Source organism: Malania oleifera, chromosome 7 (assembly GCF_029873635.1).
Source record: "Malania oleifera isolate guangnan ecotype guangnan chromosome 7, ASM2987363v1, whole genome shotgun sequence".
Taxonomy (NCBI): Eukaryota; Viridiplantae; Streptophyta; class Magnoliopsida; order Santalales; family Ximeniaceae; genus Malania; species Malania oleifera.
This window is the reverse complement of record NC_080423.1, coordinates 96496149-96515375: the sequence shown is the minus strand read 5'-3', so window position 1 is coordinate 96515375 and position 19227 is coordinate 96496149. Positions and strand designations below refer to the sequence as shown.

At 33.7% G+C, this 19227-nt stretch overlaps 1 protein-coding gene across 1 annotated transcript; it reads left to right on the top strand.

Moving 5' to 3' along the window:
* Positions 1-862: 862 nt before the first annotated feature.
* On the top strand, positions 863-6111 carry LOC131159248 (beta-glucosidase 24-like). Its single transcript, XM_058113994.1, has 13 exons — positions 863-1162; positions 1489-1558; positions 2074-2132; positions 2304-2379; positions 2522-2602; positions 2766-2853; positions 3088-3343; positions 4108-4223; positions 4341-4558; positions 4749-4780; positions 5082-5184; positions 5273-5384; positions 5812-6111. The coding sequence occupies exons 1-13, from the start codon at positions 896-898 to the stop codon at positions 5978-5980; spliced, it is 1647 nt and encodes a 548-aa protein (XP_057969977.1). The 5' UTR covers positions 863-895; the 3' UTR covers positions 5981-6111.
* Positions 6112-19227: the final 13116 nt, after the last annotated feature.

The window sequence follows — 19227 nt, the reverse complement described above, 5'->3', positions numbered from 1 at the left end:
ACAAGAAGGAATTAAGCATAGTCCAAAGGTACAAATTTGATAAACAATTATCACACATTTACGAGTGTGGAGTAATTTTCCCTAAAGATTCTTCCGTTTCTCTTCTTCCAAATTTCCCAACAAATGATTGTTGAAACAACTGTTTTCATCCTTCTAAAAAACCCTTTAAGCTTCGATACATTCAATGCTAAGAACATTGATTTCAAAGAATTTGGCATGATCATGTGATTACACATCATGAGAACCCAAATTTTCTTACTAAAGTGACAGTGAAGGAAAATGTGATCAACTCTTTCGCTTTCCTTCTTACACAAGACACACATTAAAGGCATCCTCCATCCTCTTTTTTCGCAAATTATCTGTTGTTAGAATTTTGTTATTAATTGCTAGCTAGCAAAAAACAAAACTCACGTTTGATGGGATGAAAGATTTCCACAACTGGTTGTATGGGATGCTTAGTTTCTTTCATTTCCTTTTTTTTTTTTTTGAAACAGATAAAAGAAAAAAAAGGAGATGAGAGAAACTATGCATCTCATACAACCGGTTGTATGTGACCTCTAATATATTGTACTGGGTGTGCATTATTAAATTATTTTTTTAATTGCAAAAAAGGAAATTAAATCATGAATGCATGGATTGCTAGCATTAATGAAGAAAAGGCTAACTCTTTTTATTTTTTATTTTTTATAAAAAATAAACTAAGAAAAGGCTAATAATGGCCATATACATGCATACATGCATGCAAGTGGCATACAAAATTTGTGGCACGAGAAAGCCATGGAAGGATAAAGTTTGTTGGATACAATAATTAATCAACCCTAGCTAGCTCTATATAAAGGAGAGCTTGAGCAAGGGTTGAAGCACACACCACCAAAGCTAATTGCTCAGTGGGTATATGGCTATGGTAGTTCAGGGTGGTTCTCTTTGCTTCTCCTCTGTAGTCTTGTTACTATTTCTTACACAATATGCCAATGCTACATCCTTGAACTGTGATCGCTTCCTGGAGCTCTCTTCGCCGGCATCTGGGCTTCGGCGCCGAGAGCTTTGGGCTAATCGATTCTCTTCCCCTGGCTTTCTTAGGGAACCCTCCTCTGATGATGCCCTAGTCAGGAGTGATTTTCCACCTGACTTCATTTTTGGTTCTGCAACAGCTGCTTACCAGGTATATCAATTCTTCAAACTTCTAAAATGAAAAAAATAAGATAAAAAATGGTTTGTTTAATTAGCGTGAGGAATATTCAAGAGATATGATCACTTGGAGCATGATCATTACCATAAAAGCTTAATTAATTTATTTAAAATTTTACAATTGAGAAATTAATTTATATCATGTGGGTATGCATGTATTTAAAGATTGCTATATATTATATTATATTATATTTTATATATGTGCATTGCCATATATTATATTAGATCTTATATATTTGCATGGGGTTGAAAGAATTTCGCTATTGATCTGTTACTATTTTCTTTTCCAATGATGATTAGGTGGAAGGAGCAGCACACGAAGATGGTCGAGGGCCAAGTGTTTGGGACATCTTCAGTGAGGGATCTCCTGGTTGATCTCTCTCTCTCTCTCTCTCTCTCTCTCTCTCTCTCTCTCTCTCTCTCTCTCTCTCTCTCTCTCTCTCTCTCTAATTTTATAGCTAATTAATTAATAAAGAACAAAGTAAAATAAAACTCCGGAGAAATATATAGGATGAAAATTGTCCCCCCTTCTGCTGCAAGAATCTGGACTTTACATGTGAACAAGGAATTTGAAAAAGCATAATTGATAAGCCATGAAGTCCTATGCATTCATGCATGCAAATTTTGATTTTTTTTTTTACAGTTATATATCAGTTACACCATTTACACATATATAGTATAGTATTCCTTAATTAATTTTTTGTCTTTCTTTTTGTGTGTGTACTTTATTCTTCTCTCTTTCTTACTATAATCATTCTTGCCGACTTTAAAAAAAGAGAGAGATTGTTTTACACAAAAAGGAATATTGTATGTGCATTAATGTTGTGCTTTTTGTGAGTTTAAATCTCTATGAATTTGTCTTTTGATTGATCAATGTCATTGTAGAGAGGATATCTGATGGAAGCAATGGAAGCGTGGCCATTGATTTTTATCATCGTTATAAGGTATAAATAGTTGAATATATGAATGATCCTTCCTCCTACTTATTTCTCTCTCTCTCTCTCTCTCTCTCTCTCTCTACCTTATGCTATTCTTATATTTCTATCTCCACATGCGCTATTTGTTTTGATTGAGCTCAATAATAAAGGAGAGAAAATAACTTGCTGCAATTACAGGATGACGTAGCTTTGATGAAGGAAATAGGAATGGATGCTTTTCGGTTCTCCATCTCTTGGTCTAGAGTATTGCCTGGTATTAGCTCATTAAGATTGATACCCACTAATTGCAATATTAAACCTACTAGTATTTTATCTCTCTCTCTCTTTCTCTCTCTCTCTCTCTCTCTCTCTCTCTCATAGCTAAATATTACTTTTTTAATTTCTATATTATCAAGGTGGAAGCCTAAAAAATGGGGGAGTAAACCCTCAAGGAATCAAATTTTACAATGATCTTATCAATGAGGTTATTAGTCAAGGTCCTCTCTCTCTCTCTCTCTCTCTCTCTCTCTCTCTCTCTCTCTCTCTCATATTTAATCTATAATTTCTCTCTTTCCTTTTTATATAATTTAGTGTGTATACTTATGTGTGTGTGTGTATGTATATATATATATATATATATATATATATATATGCATGCAGGTATGACACCCTATGTCACCCTTTTTCACTGGGATGCTCCTCAAGGTTTAGAAGATGAATACAATGGCTTTCTAAGCCGAAAGATTGTGTAAGTTTTTGTTTATGTAATGTATATTGAAAATGTCTCTTAATTACGCGCTTTAATTAATGATGTTCAACTAATTACGATCACATGCCTGTGTGTTTATACTCGACTAATTATGATTATATGACTTGCGTATTTATTGGTTTGTTGGTTGCTTATTTTGGACCTAGGGTCCACCACAAAAGATATGAAAATATATTAATTTTGTATCCTATACGCACGCACACATATATGCAGGAAGGATTTTAAAGATTTTGCAAAAGTTTGCTTTGATAATTTTGGGGACCGAGTGAAGCATTGGATTACCTTGAACGAGCCATGGACTTTTAGTGTTTATGGGTATGACTATGGTTATCATGCACCGGGCCGGTGTTCCACATGGGTGAATGAAAACTGCACAGCTGGGAACTCATCTACAGAGCCTTACATCGTAGCGCACAATCTCCTTCTTTCTCATGCAGCTGCTGTCCAACTATATAGGAAGAAGTATCAGGTACTATTAATGAGAATTTAAAGGCCTGTTTGCTTTGAGTTTTAAGAAAATATGGGATCTAAGAAATATATAAAAATCACATTTAATTAGTATTTTGTAAATTTTTTATTGAGAATTTAAAGGCCTGTTTGCTTTGAGTTTTAAGAAAATATGGGATCTAAGAAATATATAAAAACCACGTTTAATTAGTATTTTGTAAATTATTAATTTTAAGGGTTGTATTACGAAAATATATAACACTGTTCTGCATACATTTGATAGACTTTGGGACAATGCAAAATTTCCTAGTCCTTTTCTCCTTTTATATGCTATGTTCCATATATATATATATATATATATATATATATATATATATATATATATATATATATGTATTTTTATTTTTCTCTTATTACTATTGATCGTTATCTGTCTACCAATCATCATGAAATTAAAGAAGAAGAAAAAATAAATAGAAATTTTTTTTTAAAAATTATATATTTGGAAAAATATTTTATTCTTATATTTAAATAAACAAAATGTGAATATAATTATTTGAATGTGTTATTGAATATAAAATATGCCTATGACAATTTATTTTTTCACTTTTTAGAACCAAATTGTATGCATGTTTTCATTCCTTAATTAACCAAATGGTGCCTAAAATATATTGTGAATAACTCCCCTTGCTCACCTTACAAGAAACACATATATGCAAAGACACAATAATGTGTGTGCTTTTAAGCTTATATATATGGTATAACATATACTAAATTATTTCACAGGCAGTTCAAAAGGGTCAGATTGGATTGACCCTAAACCTGTTTTGGATGGTAAATTACACCGATAGTCAATGTGACATAGAAGCAGCTGAAAGAGCCACAGATTTCATGTATGGATGGTGAGTATATAGATATATTTCTCCAAACATATATTGATCTCTATATGCACGTACAATAATTTTAAGGTGTATACGATAAGCATGCTGATTAATTATTTTATTTCCTTGCACTTATAGGTTTCTCCATCCAACAACTTATGGAGATTATCCATGCAGTATGAAAGATATTGTCCAAGATCGGCTACCCAAATTCACTGCTAAGCAATCCAAGTTGTTGAAAAAATCTTATGATTTTGTTGGAGTAAATTACTACACAGCTCGTTATGCAGCAAATAATCCATACTCTAATCGGGTTAATGTTAGCTACATGAACGATTTCCTTGTTGACCTCGAGAGTATGTTCAAGTACACAATACCCTAGCTTAGTGAAGTTAATTTTATTAATTAAAATGCCTTTTGGGGAAAAAATGATTTGTGAGAAAAACAAATTTTACTTGGAAAATTTTAGTGGTATTAGTGCAAATTAAATTAAATTTATCTATTTTTTTTAATTTCGCTCCCTTCTTGTCTATTATTGTTTTACAGCGGAAAAAGATGGAGAACCCATTGGTACAGCGGTATGTTCAAAATATATTTGCATAAAATTTGAATATTTATTCTTGCACACCGAACAATGTATACACTAATTTTTACTGTCACGAGACTACAATAATTCATCTAGCTAGAGAAATTGAAATACGATGCTTTTAAGAATATTTTTTATGCATGTTAGAAAAGTTTGAGCCAATGAAATTAAATAAATGTGTATATTTTTCTTTAAACATAATTTTGAGCTACATACTTAATTTAGATGTTTTTTTTTACAATATATGAGTGCGTTCTGTGCGTGCGCAATGAATGAATTATTTTGATCTGCAGTCGGACTTATCATGGCTCTATGTCTATCCAAGTGGAATTAAGGATCTTCTAAAGTACACCAAGGAGAAATATGACAATCCGACAATTTACGTCACTGAGAATGGTAGGAGAATTTTTTCATTGTAAAGTGATTATACTTTTGACCAATTAAAGAAGTTTAAATAATTTTTCCTATTATTGTTAATTTTCAGGGTATAGTGAGTCAAATAATAAGAGTAAACCGCTCAAGGAATCCCTCAATGACACTACGAGAATAGACTACTACAAGTCTCATCTTGAATATGTTCAAGCTGCCATTAATGAGTAAGTCCCCATCTCAAATTTAAATTTGATGTTTATTTTTCGGGATATATATATATATATATATATATATATCACATTTTAATTATTGCTTTTTTGAAGGTATAAATTAAGAGATTCAGTATAATTAGGAGAGTATATGATTCCATCAAGGATTTTGTAAGAGACTTATTTATTTATTTATATATTTTCACCAACTCAATATTTTTCAAATATAATTTAAAACAAATAAAATCAAATGTTAATTAATGAGCTGTGAAATAAATTATTTATTTATTTATTGATTTACACTATTTTTCCTCATTTTTCTTAATTACCAAGCAAGTAAATGTGATTTTTTTTTTTAAATTATTTTTTAAGTTTTAAGGTAAATGGAATCCTATGTTACTTAAGAATTTGTGCTAATGGATAGCATTTAATTAACTTATAGGGATGAAGTTGATGTCAAGGGTTTCTTTACATGGTCATTTGCGGACAATTACGAATGGAGTGATGGGTATACTGCAAGGTTTGGGATAGTGTTCATAGATTATGATGATGATTTGAAGAGGTACCCGAAAAGCACCACTTGTTGGCTCCAAAAGTTTCTCCACAATTAGGAGAGAATGTTTCAAGAATAAAAATGTGCCTTTTCCTTATTCTACTTGGATGTACTAAATTAGCAAGAGGAAGACTATAGCTTCTTTCTCATTATCTATATTTAATAAATAATGACTTTGTGATCTATATATATATGTAGCCATTATGACTCTCTCTCTCTCTCTCTCTCTCTCTCTCTCTCTCTCTCTCTCTCTCTCTATATATATATATATATATATATATATATATAAAACACCATTGCTTGTTGCTAAATAAAAGTTGTAATTCCATGATTTGACTCACAAAAGATTCTTGGTAATTAACAAAGTGAATCAGTGAATACTTTTAAAAGAGAAGGAAGAAAGAATCTAAAAGGAGAAGGAAGGATAATAAGCACAGAGCAATAATAATAATAATAATAATAATAATAATAATAATAATAATAGAGGTGGGTGGGAGGTTTTGCTTTTTTTTTTTTTTTTATGGGCTTTTTGAGAATGGGGGAAATGTAGGGACACTTTGGTTGTTTACATCAAATAGTTGTGGTGGGGTTTGAATGGTTGCAACTCCTGTGTAAGGTTCAGGCTGTGTGTATGTTAATGGGTAGGGGGGGTTCGAGCACGGATTAAGGAAGCATGGCTGCTGTGTAGGGGCTAGAGCATGGGTTAGGCTGTGTGTATATTGCTGTGTAGGGGCTGAAGACTAGGGTTAGGGTAGCATCATCTACTGTGCGAGTGAAAACTAGGGTTAGGAGGCTTCTTTTTGGCTGAAACAAACCTAGCTACCATATGTAGTAGCAGCCGTGGGGGATGTGAGGAGCAGCACTTGTTCTAGTTGTGGCGGCTATAGGTTGCCATGGCTAAGGTTCTGAAACCCTAGCTTTATGCTTGAGGAAGAAGACCCTGGCTTACAAAATTCCTAATCATAGGAAAGCAAGGGCTTCATGTACCTTTTCCCCCCCATCTTCGTTTTAATTGGTTTAGTGGGCTCACACCAAAACTCAAGTTCCTTTTAAAAGGTCTTGGAATTTCATTTAAAAAAAAAAAGGCTTGCTTCAATGGTAAAAAAAAATTTGAGGTTGATTTTCTAGCGTGCAATGGTTTGCTTATTGATCACATTTTATTAGAGACAATTTCATCTTCTTTCTTTTCTCAAATGATTAGTTTGATTTCCTTTAATGAAAGAACACTACAAAAAGAAGACTTTTAGTGACACTTTTAAACCGTCACTAATAATAGAAAACTATCACTATTAATTATTAGTAACGATTTGGTGACGCTTATAAATTGGTGACTATAATGGCTGTCACTATAAAAAAACTGATTTTTGGTGACGAAAGCATTAGTGACGGATTCAATTTCATCACTAATAGTGTCATATTAGTGACAGTTTTAGCAACTGTCATTAATACGACACTATTAGTGACGATTTCAAAATCGTCACTAATAATTTTATCACTAAAAATCGATTTTCCTGCTCAATCTATCGCGGGAAACCATTTTTCGAGTAGAAATTATTCCAGAAAAATATTAGCGACGATTCTTAGGATATTAGTGACGGATTATATTTGTCACTAAAAGTCAATTATTAGTGACGATTAAGTAACCGTCACTACTATTATTGTATTAATAAAAAAATAATTTATTTAACACTATTAGTGACGGTTTAGAGGATTTGTGACTAATAGCCAATTATTAGTGACGGTTTTAGGAACCGTCACTAATAATTTACTTATTTAAAAAATATAAAAATAATTTATTTAACACTATTAGTGACAGTTCAGAGTAGTCGTCACTAATAGCCAATTATTAGTGACAGTTTTAGGAACCATCACTAATAGTTTTTTTATTTAAAAAATATAAAAATAATTTATTTAACACTATTAGTGACGGTTCCGAGGATTCGTCACTAATAGCCAATTATTAGTGACGGTTTATAAAATTGTTACTAATAGTTTTTATTTAAAAAATATGAAAATGATTTATTTAACTATATTAGTGACGGTTCACAAGATTCGTTGCTATTAGTCTATTATTAGTGACAGTTTCATAAACCGTCACTAATAGTGTTTTGATTTTAAAAATATAAAAATAATTTATTTAAGAATATTAGTGACGGTTTAGAGCATTCGTTACTAATAATAGGGTATTATTGACGGTTTAGAGGATTCTTCACTAATACCCTAACCTATTAAATTTACCTTCTTCACACGATTTCCCAATCTGCCTCCATTTTTCCTCGCATTTCTCCCTCATTTCCCCCCTCCCTCCTTTCCCAATCTCCCGGGTCAAACCCCCCTGCAACCATTGCCGCTCGCCTGAGTTCATTCCGTTAGGTTCTTCTTCTTCTTCTTCTTCTTCTTCTTGTCATTGCTGAAATTTTTTTTGCAGTTCCTCGAGATAAGTTTTTCATTCCCTGTTATGGATTCTGTTACTTTTTTGGGGTTCTTATGTTTCAGTTACCATGATCTCTATTTTTCCTTCACAAAACTAAGAAAATATTGAATTAGTGAATTTAATTGAGTGGTCTTATTCTCCCTTTGTTGTAGGTTTTTGTTGAAGTAGAGAGGTGGAAAGGATGGAGAAGATGAAGCACTTGAAGTGACCGTTTACGATTATTTTGTTAATTACCATCACTTAGAAATGCGATATTCAGCAGATCTTCCATGTATTAATGTAAGGAAGCCAAAGCGACCCACGTTGTAATGACCTGGAGAATTAAAACTATAAAATAATTAGGAAATATCATAAATGAAATGGATTAATGGATAATGAGGGGAAAAGGAAAGAAATTAGAAGAGGAATAGTAGGTCTCATCGACGAATGTCCTGTCTTCGTCGACGAGAGTTCTTCTAGAGATCGTTGACAAACTCAGTCCCTCGTCGATGAATGTATTTTCTCGTCGACAAACCCACGTGTCTCATCGATGAAGCCCTGCCTATAAGTAGAGTTTTCTTTCATTTTCAGCGAGAATTCGAGATCCTTCTTCCCTCTCTCTCTCTAAAACGGTTTCCTAGCCTTCTTTCTTTGATTTTGGGTTGGATTTGACCCAGTTTGACAATCTGAAACCACCACGAAGTTCGTAGGATCGTTCTCTGTAAGGCTGTAGGAGCTAATCGTTGTTTGGAGAGGTTTGGGAAACATCCCAAAATCATGGTAAGTGAATTATTTTGGGATTTTCTTAATGAATAATGTTATTTGAAGCCTAGAAAGTAGCAAATAAGTGTTTTTCTTAAGATTTGAGTTAGCTGGAATTTATTTTAATTAAAATAGGATTTTTGGTTCAGGGTCCAAGTAAACACTGTGGGTATTAGTTCGGGGATCCCACCAGCATAGTTCGGAAGTCAGGTAAGGGGAAATAATATATTAATTCAGGTTGTTATGAATTAAATAAAATGGACCATGTTATATATATGTAAATGAATTTTCATTTGGGTATAAAATGCCAATCATGTAAATTATGTTTTCTGAGCTTAGGATTGCATATATAGCTATGTATATGTGAAAATGAATCATTGAAAGTGAATAATGTTTTCATGATTATTATGTAAGAAATGAACGATATATTTTCAGTATATGAACATTAAGAGTTGATTGGCCTATTTTACAGGAATATGTATGAATTTTACTATTAAATTGTGTAGCATGAGTAAATGTAAATTTTGTGCAAATATATGTTAAATGTATGAGATGCAGACTAAGTAAGTAAAGTATTAAGAATAAAATATGTTATGGACTATGCTGCTTGTGTATGTTAATGCAATCATGTAAATGTAAGACAGCTGAAAGAAAGCCATATTAGCAGATCTAACACATTTCTATGTAAACTAACTGATGACAGCTAAAAGGAGCTGTAGACTAACTGATGATGGCCAAAGACTAGCTACAGTACGAAGGAAAGAAAGGAAAAGGCAATGTAATGGAAATGTAATGATCATGGAATGAAATATGAAATGTGAATGATATAAATGGAAAGAGTCACTTGAAGTGAAATGCAATGTTATGTTTAGCTATGAACATGAACATATGTGTATGATTGAATAATGACAGAAAGAATAATGACAGAAAGAATAATGTATTATGATATTAGAAGTATCTATATATGTAGAACATGTTATGATTGGGCGGGGTATACTCTTCGCCTGAGAGCTTGCTGAGTAAGGCGAGTGCACTAGTAACTTTAGATGTGATAGTAGCTATATAACGTACTAGGACAGAGGGAACCTACTTGTATGGGTAGATTTTCCTATCCTTAGGGCATTTGATAGTAAACCATTGTTGAACTGTGTGAGTACGAGATTAATCTAATACTTGAGGGCTTAATGAGTAAGGTGAGTGCTCTGGTATGCTTTAGTAGTGACCTTCGGGTTGCTTATGTATCAGAGCAGAGGGGTGCTACTTGTATGGACGGGTAATCACCCCTATCCTTAAGTAATCTCGTGGGTTAAATCTTTGCTTGTGATTGATTAGGTTTAGAGAATGTTTTTAGTGTTACGCTAATGATTTGCAAATGTATTTAAAATGATATCCATATACCTCATGTTAGCCACACGTTGTTTTAATATGTATATTTCTTCCCTTACTGAGATGTGTCTCACCCGAATATGATTATTTCTTTTTCAGGACATCCTCGAGGTCGGGCTTAGGGAGCTTGAGGGTTTATAGTCTTTTGAGGATTGTAAAAGAGAAAGGGTATATTTTTGATATACTGTGGGATTGTATTAAGTTTAAGTATATATGTTTTATGTCGTTATGTTTTAAGGATATTGAGTAAGGAATGGTTATGAAAATATTGAAATGTTTTGGGAGTTATGTAGATTTATGGAAATACAGGTGATGGATGAATTATATGGAATTTAGATAGGAATAGTAAACTCTGGTATTACGATATTATGGTATTATATATGGAGATTATGTTTATATTTTCCATTGTGTATATTATGATTTATGGATCATTAGGATATTATCAGGTATAACGCATTGGACTTGAGTTTAGGGGTTCGGGGCGTTACACACGTTCATTCCTCTTGAGGTGAATTGTTGTGGTTTTTTATTTCTTTTTGTTTGAAAGATTTGCCTAATGATTGTTGTATATATGGTTTAAACAGGTGGGCACTTTTCTTTTAATAGCTTTGTTCGTTGGTTTCATTGCAACAGTATGCAAAAGCTCTAAGCACCCTACAAATTTGGCTTCTCTAGTTGGAGAAATCAAGACAAAAACCCCAAAAAAAGGATCAAAGTTTTGGGTGATGTAGGTGTCTTGACTGAAATTATAACTGATGATGTAATACAGAGCATGATTTGCTTAAATTTTTGGTCACTACTTCAAAAGTTTCTAGAAGGCTTTAAAAATCAACAATTATGATGCTGGGCCCATGCTACGTTCTTGCGAGGTCTCAATTAATTCCCAGTTACTCAAGTAGAAGGTCAGGTTCTATCGGCACCCAGGGTGCGTATGTTTTTCATTTAAATGAAATATTGAAATAGGTTGTAAAATTATTTTAGTTGTACGTACAGATTGAATTTTAACTTTACCTTCCCTTACATGGAATGCAAAGCTTGGTTTTGTATCTTATTTGATCTTATTTTGTTTTATTGCAGTTGAAAGTAGGAAATGGAGAGGATTTCTTCCCTCAAAATGGGAGATGGAATTTCAACGATAAGGTGCTTCTCCTTATGTTCTGTCATATTAGGATCTTAGTTCAACTGATCTCACAATATTCTTTGTGCTTTGTTTTAGAAACTAGTAAAGCAAGTAAAGATTAAACATTGGGCTGTTGTAAATTTCTTAGCTGGATATGATATCCGTGGTCTTGTGAGAGATCTAATCAAATGTGGAGAAATGAAAGGAATTGTAAGTTTTATTATTATGTTTTCTACAATATAAGAGTTGAGATTAATAGAAGTTCTTTGTCATGTGTTCTGTAGGTCATTGAACCTCCATTCGATATATTTGAAGAGAACCCTCAGTCTAGATGGGCTCCACCTATTGTTAAAGTGGAGAAAATGTTTGAAAATATACAATCTAAACTTCCCGGAGCTCCAAAATTCCTTCTTTGCCTTCTTTAGGGGAGGAAGAACTCCAATTTTTATGGTTATGGCTAGTTTTTTTTGTATTTATAAAGTTAATTTTTGGTTGGTGCTAATGAATCTATCTAATGTTTAAGGTCATTGGAAGTGAAAGAATCTTGCCGATTTTGGAATTGTCACTCAATGCATTGCTCCTACTAGAGTTATCGACCGTATCTTACAAATGTTCTACTCAAGATCAATGCCAAGGTGTATGCTTCATTAATTTGTGATTTTTAATTATGCAATTGAGCTAGTTTGAGAGATCTTTTGAAACTGTTCATGGAATTAAGATGATTACAATTCAGAACTTGTCCTAGGTTTTATGGGACCAGAGCCCATACACATCATATTAATTATATAACTTGTCCCCCAATGAAGTTCTAGTACTTTCACCATCTGAGAAATATTTTTTCAGCTTCTTTGAGAGAGACTTTGTAGTATTGTGCCAAGGTTTCAAGTAAGCATTACTCATTTTTAGTTTTAGCTTCTTAAATGAATCAGGTCGATCATGAAAATCTTTTCTTACTTTTCCTAGTTAATAGAAGTAACCTCTTTCAAATCTGAAGGAAAGATTTATATGTTTGGCAATGGACTGAGATTATTGTTCTTAACATAGTGGATAGAAAAAATTTGGGAGAGATGTCATTGATAGTGAACCAGGCGAATATAGGGATTACCAGGAGCTAGCTATCTGAGCGAAGGATTTCGAGGTTAGTATCAGCCGTTGTTAAGCCGGAATGAGATTCATTTTGCAACAGCCATGTCGGTGTGTGCATGGGTGGGTTGCTCGTGAAGATGATTACAATTTAGATGAGTCAGTATGAGACCATCTTTGTAGCATGTGGACAAATAGGAAATGTTGCTATTATATATTGTCTAAGAAGAAAGATCGTCAGTAATAGTCTTTATATTTGTGACGGTTTTCATCAACTGTCACTAATCATTCAGCTTAGTTAAACAGCTAATTAATCCATTAATTCTATTATTAATAAAATAAAAAATTTAAATTAGTGACTAAATGATTATCAAAACACTCCAGAGTAGCTTTAAGCATTACTTTATATTAAATTTATAATTAATTATTAATTCGGTTAATCGAATCGATAACCGATGAACCAAAAATTGGTAAAATCATAACCTATGAATCGAACCGACCCTATTTATTGACTGAACCGAATTGACTGAAATTGGTCTCTTTATTCGGTGAATTCGGGTTTCTCGAAATTATGCATGCTCACTCCTAATTGGTACAATATTTTTAATTTTAGTTTTAAATGATAGACTATTAGTGACAGTTTAGGAGAACCGTCACTAATAACAGCCTACTAGTGACAGTTTTAAGAGTTTTAGTGACGGTTTTAAAATCATCACTAATAGTCTGACTAAAATCCCCAAATCCTCACTAGATGTGAGGAGAAAAATCTCATCTTAAATTGGGAAAAATGTCATTTTATGGTGACACAAGGTATTGTGTTGAGCCACATTGTTTCTGCTAAGGGTATAGAGGTAGACAAGTTCAAGGTGGAAATTATTTCAAATTTGCCTACACCAACTTGCATCAAGGACGTGCGGTCCTTCCTTGGACACGCAGGTTTTTATAGAAGGTTTATAAAAGATTTCAGTGTCATTGCACATCCTTTGTGCAACCTTTTTGCTAAGGATGTTCCATTTGAGTGGACAAATGCATGTGAAGCGGCTTTTTCAAAACTAAAAAAAATGTTAATTTCTTCGCCTATAATGCAACCACCAGATTGGAAGATGCCTTTTGAACTTATATGTGATGCAAGTGATTATGCCATTGGAGCGGTGCTAGGGTAGAGGAGAGATAATAAGTTTTGCGTGGTGTACTACGTTAGTAGAACTCTTAATGATGCACAAATGAATTACACTATCACAGAAAAAGAGTTACTAGCAATAGTTTTTGCACTGGACAAGTTTCGGTCATATCTCATTGGTTCACCTATTGTTGTTTTTACAGATCATGCTGCGCTCAAGTATCTGCTCTCTTAGCAGGATGCTAAGCCAAAGCTCATCCGGTGGATCTTACTCCTTCAAGAATTTGATTTAATTATTAAAGACAAGAAAGGAGTTGAAAATGTTGTGGCTGATCATTTGTCCCGACTGGTATTTGATAACCCTCTACAGCACATCCCTATCAGAGATAGTTTCTCGGGTGAACATTTGTTCCTTGTGGTGAACCTACCTTGGTACGCTGACATTGTTAACTATCTCGTGTTTAGGCAACTTCTATTGCATTGGAATGCCCAAGATAGAAAAAAAATTTCTAGCTGAGGTCAAACGTTTCTTTTATGATGACCCATACTTGTTTAAATATTGTCCAGACCAGATTTTGAGAAGATGTATGCCAAATGAAGAGACTCAAGGTGTCATCTCATTCTATCATAGTGGAACCTATGGTGGGCATTTCTTTTCAAGAAAAACCACTGCAAAAATTTTACAAAGTGGTTTTTACTGGCCCACTCTTTTTAAAGACGTTCATGAATTTTGCAAACGGTGTGACATATGCCAAATATTAGGAGGGATCACACATAGAAATATGATGCCCTTAAACCCTTTTTTGATTATTGAAAATTTTGATTGTTGGGGCATCGATTTTATGAGTCCTTTCCCCTTCTCCTTTGGCTATCTGTACATTCTTTTAGCATTGGATTATGTATCCAAATGGGTAGAGACTATTCTAACGAGAACTAACAATCACAAGGTAGTGATTAAGTTTTTTTTTTTAAAAATGTTTTATCTTGTTTTGGGATGCCTGAAGCAATCATTAGTGATGACGGCTTACATTTCTGTAATAGATCTTTTGAAACTTTAATGAAAAAATATGGTATCGCTTATAAAATTTCAACGGCCTATCACCTGCAAACTAATGGGCAAGTGGAATTGGCTAATAGGGAGATTAAAATTATTCTTGAAAAAATGGTAAACCCGAACCGTAAAGACTGGTCCTTGAGATTAGTTGCTGCGCTTTGGGCATACCGCACTGCTTTCAAAACTATTTTGGGTATGTCTCCTTATAGGCTAGTTTATGGTAAGACTTGCCATTTACTTGTGAAAATGGAACATAAAGCCCGCTGGGCCATTAAAACTTTGAATTCCAATCTTGGAATGGTTGGTGACCATCGTCGTTTGCAACTAAATGAACTTGAAGAATTAAGAAGAGATGCTTATGAGAACTCTAGAATTTATAAAGAGAAGGTAAAGGGTTATCATGATGAACATATTGTGAGGAGACAATTTGAACCTAACCAAAAAGTCTTATTGTACGATTCTAGGCTTCACTTGTTTCCAGGTAAGCTAAGATCCCGTTGGATAGGTCCTTACATAGTAAGGACGGTTTACCCTCATGGCACTGTGGATATTGAAAATCCCAAAGATGGTAATGTTTTCAAGGTAAATGGGCAACGTCTAAAACCATTTTTAAAAGATTTTCCTCGTGTTAGCATTGGAGAGGAATTGGTGGATCCAGTTTACTAGGACCTCTCCTCAACTTAGACCACATTTAGTCTCGTGGTCTTGTATATATTTCATTTTCTTTATTTTATTTTTATGTTCTTGTATTTTTATTTTTATTTTTTTTCTTTTCTTTTAATTGTTCTTGTTCTCTCGTATTCTTTCTAACCCCTTTCACAGGTTTGCATCATTCCATCACTTTGGACAATAAGGAAAATACACATTTTTAAGGAAAATGTACATTTCAAGTTGGGGGGAGAGGTTTACACACCTTGGTACTTGGTCTATTTGTGCCAAAAAAAAAAAAAAAGAGCAAAAAAAAAAGAAGACCCTTAGACCGAATCTCTGTCATGCCTCCCCCCTCAAGTTGAAAAGCAGGAGGTCTTGCCCTTTCTTTACTCCATAACTTTGAGTCATTTATGTTCCTACTGGAAATGCTCCCAACTTTCGTCCAGCCCTACTACCCTAAGCCCAAGATCGTTGGAGTAATTTTTCACCAGTTTCCTTAGTTCATTGACCTCCGCTTTAGCTCTTTATTTTCTTGCCGCAAGTCTTTTATTTTTTGTTGGTCTTCTCAGGATTTCTGCTGCAGAAAGGAAATCTCATTTTGGAGGCGGTTCACAGTAGTGTTTCGACTCTATAGACGTTGGGTCAAGTGAGATATCGAAGTGACCACTTGAGCACTCAAAGAAATCGCATGGGAAGCTGCACTTGTATCGGATATTGTGGCCATTACCATTTCAGTCCTCATCACATCACCTTGGAGTTGAGGGGAAAAATAAGATAGACCAGGGATATATCTTAGTAGCTCATTAGGACTGGTTGTCACATCTGGTGCCACATTCAGATCCAGAATTGGGTTGGAAGATGATCCTGCCATAGGGATGATTGAGAGTCTTTAAGAGAAGTTAGGAAATTTTGGAGTGCAAGATCAAACTGATGTCTTGAGTTCCTAACCCTTGTGCATTCACTTCCATTTATAGGCACAATTACATCTCATATTCCAGACCTTTTTGAAAGGGTGGATAATCTGTCTCCTTATCCCATTGTCTGTGTTGGTTGCAGGTAGATCATTCAAATCTGGAAGGACAGAGAAAAACCTCATCAAATAAAGGCTTTCTTTCCTAGTTTCTCAAATTTGTTGTCAGGATAAGATTGCCGGCGTGCGCAGCCCAGACATTTACTTTGATTTTGGTGTTTTGTCTGTTTTCTAACCCATTAATTGTAGATATGTCGTAGATTCATTCTCAAGGTGATACCTTCTCCTCACTCTCCCAAATCTTTTCTTCGTATTTCATCTATATACATTGAGGGCAACGCATAATTTAAGTTCGGCGGTGTGGAGATATCAATCATTCAATTTTTTTTTTCTATTTTTGAAAAAAAAAGTGAGAAAGAGAGAAGACTTTTTGATGAGTGAATTTAAACTCTGTTTGATTTCTAGTATGCTCTTATGTGATTCATAGACTTAGTGTAATACTTTGTTTGAGACATGCTTAATCATCAAATTGGCATCTCACTCATGCATATCTACAAGCCATTTGAAACATATTTGAGTTAATAATGCTTGTGAATGAAATCCTTACAAATCGAGTGGAGACTTAAACCTTCTTGATATATTTGTGCCTATCTTTCAATTGGGGGTAACTTTAATTCAATTTTTCAATACATAAATTTTCCAATGTTAGTGACATATATATAAGCCTTATTATTATTCAATACTGAATCATGGCAATTTATAGAACATGATCCTAGGCCTTCTTGAAAATTGGAGCCTTAATTCTTCTAACTTTCAATATCATTTGTACCATTTTTTTGAGCCATTAGTGTTTTTCCCATTCTTGGCCAGCTTAGGGAAATCTTTTATGGGTAAATATTGTTCAAGGGTTGGCAATGTTGGATGGATATCATTGGTAGTGGCTTGTAAACGTTGAAGGAACATAGGACTGGGTAAGAGTTCGTTCAAAAAAAAAAAAAAGAAGAAGAAGAAAAACAAAAAAAAAGAAAAGAAAACTCAAGGCATACCCTTTATAATTAGCACGTTGGTGCCGTATTTAATGCCCCATTTGTAGCCCTCTCGCGCAATAGCTTCTTGAAGATTGTGGTTTACAACCTTGTATGGTGTGTTCTCTTCAATCCCATTTTATGTTTGGGTGTTTAACTATGTGTTTGGATAGGTTAGAATTTGTGATCGTCATAGGTAGTGTCCTAAGCCACATTAAAAGGCATCACAATTTTGATTTCCTTTCCTTCTTACCCGAATTACATTACAACCAATGAAAATCCTTTTTGATTCTAAGAATTGCCGTGTGTTTCAATGTTGAATAATTTTAATGAATCATGTGCCGCTAACATGCCACTTATCAATATTGTAATTCATTACTAATTTTTTGAGACTTGTTTCCATCTGTGCCATTTTTCTATTCATGTGAATTATACTTGAAATTGCTAGTCAAATACTCTTGTTCACACGAGTTCTTGGGTGGATGTTTACCCTATTTTCAATGAGAGGTTTTATTTTTGAGAGAATCCATGGTAAGGTCTTGAAGTCAACACTCAAAAATGGAATGATCTAAATTCATATGCATTTGGATAACTTGAATTATTTTGAATGGCTAAATTCCCTTACACATCGAGAGTTGGATTGATACATTTGAGTTTTTCTCTAAAACTTTGTATTATTTATAAGTAAATTAATTAATTGAGCATTCTATTTATTGGGCTAGTTTAAAATTCATAACTTGGATAAGGGAGTGCTTGTTTTAAGTTTTATTTTTTGTTTTGAGGTAGTAGTAGTTTATTTTATTTTATTTTTTGTTGTTCTTTTCTTTTTATTTTTACTGTAGTCATTTCTATTTTCTTTTGACAGCATGGAAGATGTTTGTGGGTATCATCTCTACAAGCCCGCACGAGACTTAACTCGTCCACTAGGGGGAACCTAGGGGTTTAAAGGCTTGTTGCATGCGCTAAATGCAATCGTTTTTCCCTACGAAAGTGGCTTTATTTTCTAATTTTGTACTTTATTTGAAGTTTTCTTTAAAATTATTTTGATTGCTAGGGACTAGCAATGTGCAAGTTCGGGGGTGTGATTAGTACATAATATTGCATATTTATGAACATTTATACGCCATCTTAGTGCACATAAATAAGTTAAATCATCTACGTAACATGCATATAAAACTTATTGTGTGATTTTTGTCATTTGTAAGTAAATTTCAATAAATAATGATTAGCCCTTGTGTGGAGTATGGAATGGCTAAAAAGACTTTAAAGATTCAAAGTACTAATTTGTGAAGTAAGGAACGATGTTTGGAAGAATTGAATAACATCCAAGAGTGCTTTAATTTGGGTCAATTGAAGTAATGTAGCAGTTTTCTGCAATTTTGGTAAATCAGTCATAACCTTTGACTTGGTTATCCAATTTATGCAAACTTGGTTTCATTGCAAAAAAGACTTCAAGCCCTACAAATTTACATTTCACGAGGAAGTCCAAATTACAATGTTTAGCTGTCCAAACTTGAGCTGGAAGAAAGGTGACGAGATTAAACAATAAATTTCAACAACATAAGGAGTGCAACTACCATTTTGGTAGGTGGAGGTGTTTGTGGTAGGTATAGGAGTGTAACTAATAAATTGTGTTAGGTTTTGGAGTGGAGGGAGTAGTTTTTCAACCTATAAATAAGAGGTTTGTGTTAGCCTTAAAAAGGAGGAGCTACCTCATTTTC

Bases quoted from the DNA above. Each gene is read 5' to 3' on its own strand.
- LOC131159248 (XM_058113994.1), top strand. From the start codon at position 896: ATGGCTATGGTAGTTCAGGGTGGTTCTCTTTGCTTCTCCTCTGTAGTC. The intron at 2,380-2,521 runs GTATTAGCTCAT...TATATTATCAAG, and splicing joins TTGGTCTAGAGTATTGCCTG to GTGGAAGCCTAAAAAATGGG. The intron at 4,224-4,340 runs GTGAGTATATAG...TTGCACTTATAG, and splicing joins ACAGATTTCATGTATGGATG to GTTTCTCCATCCAACAACTT.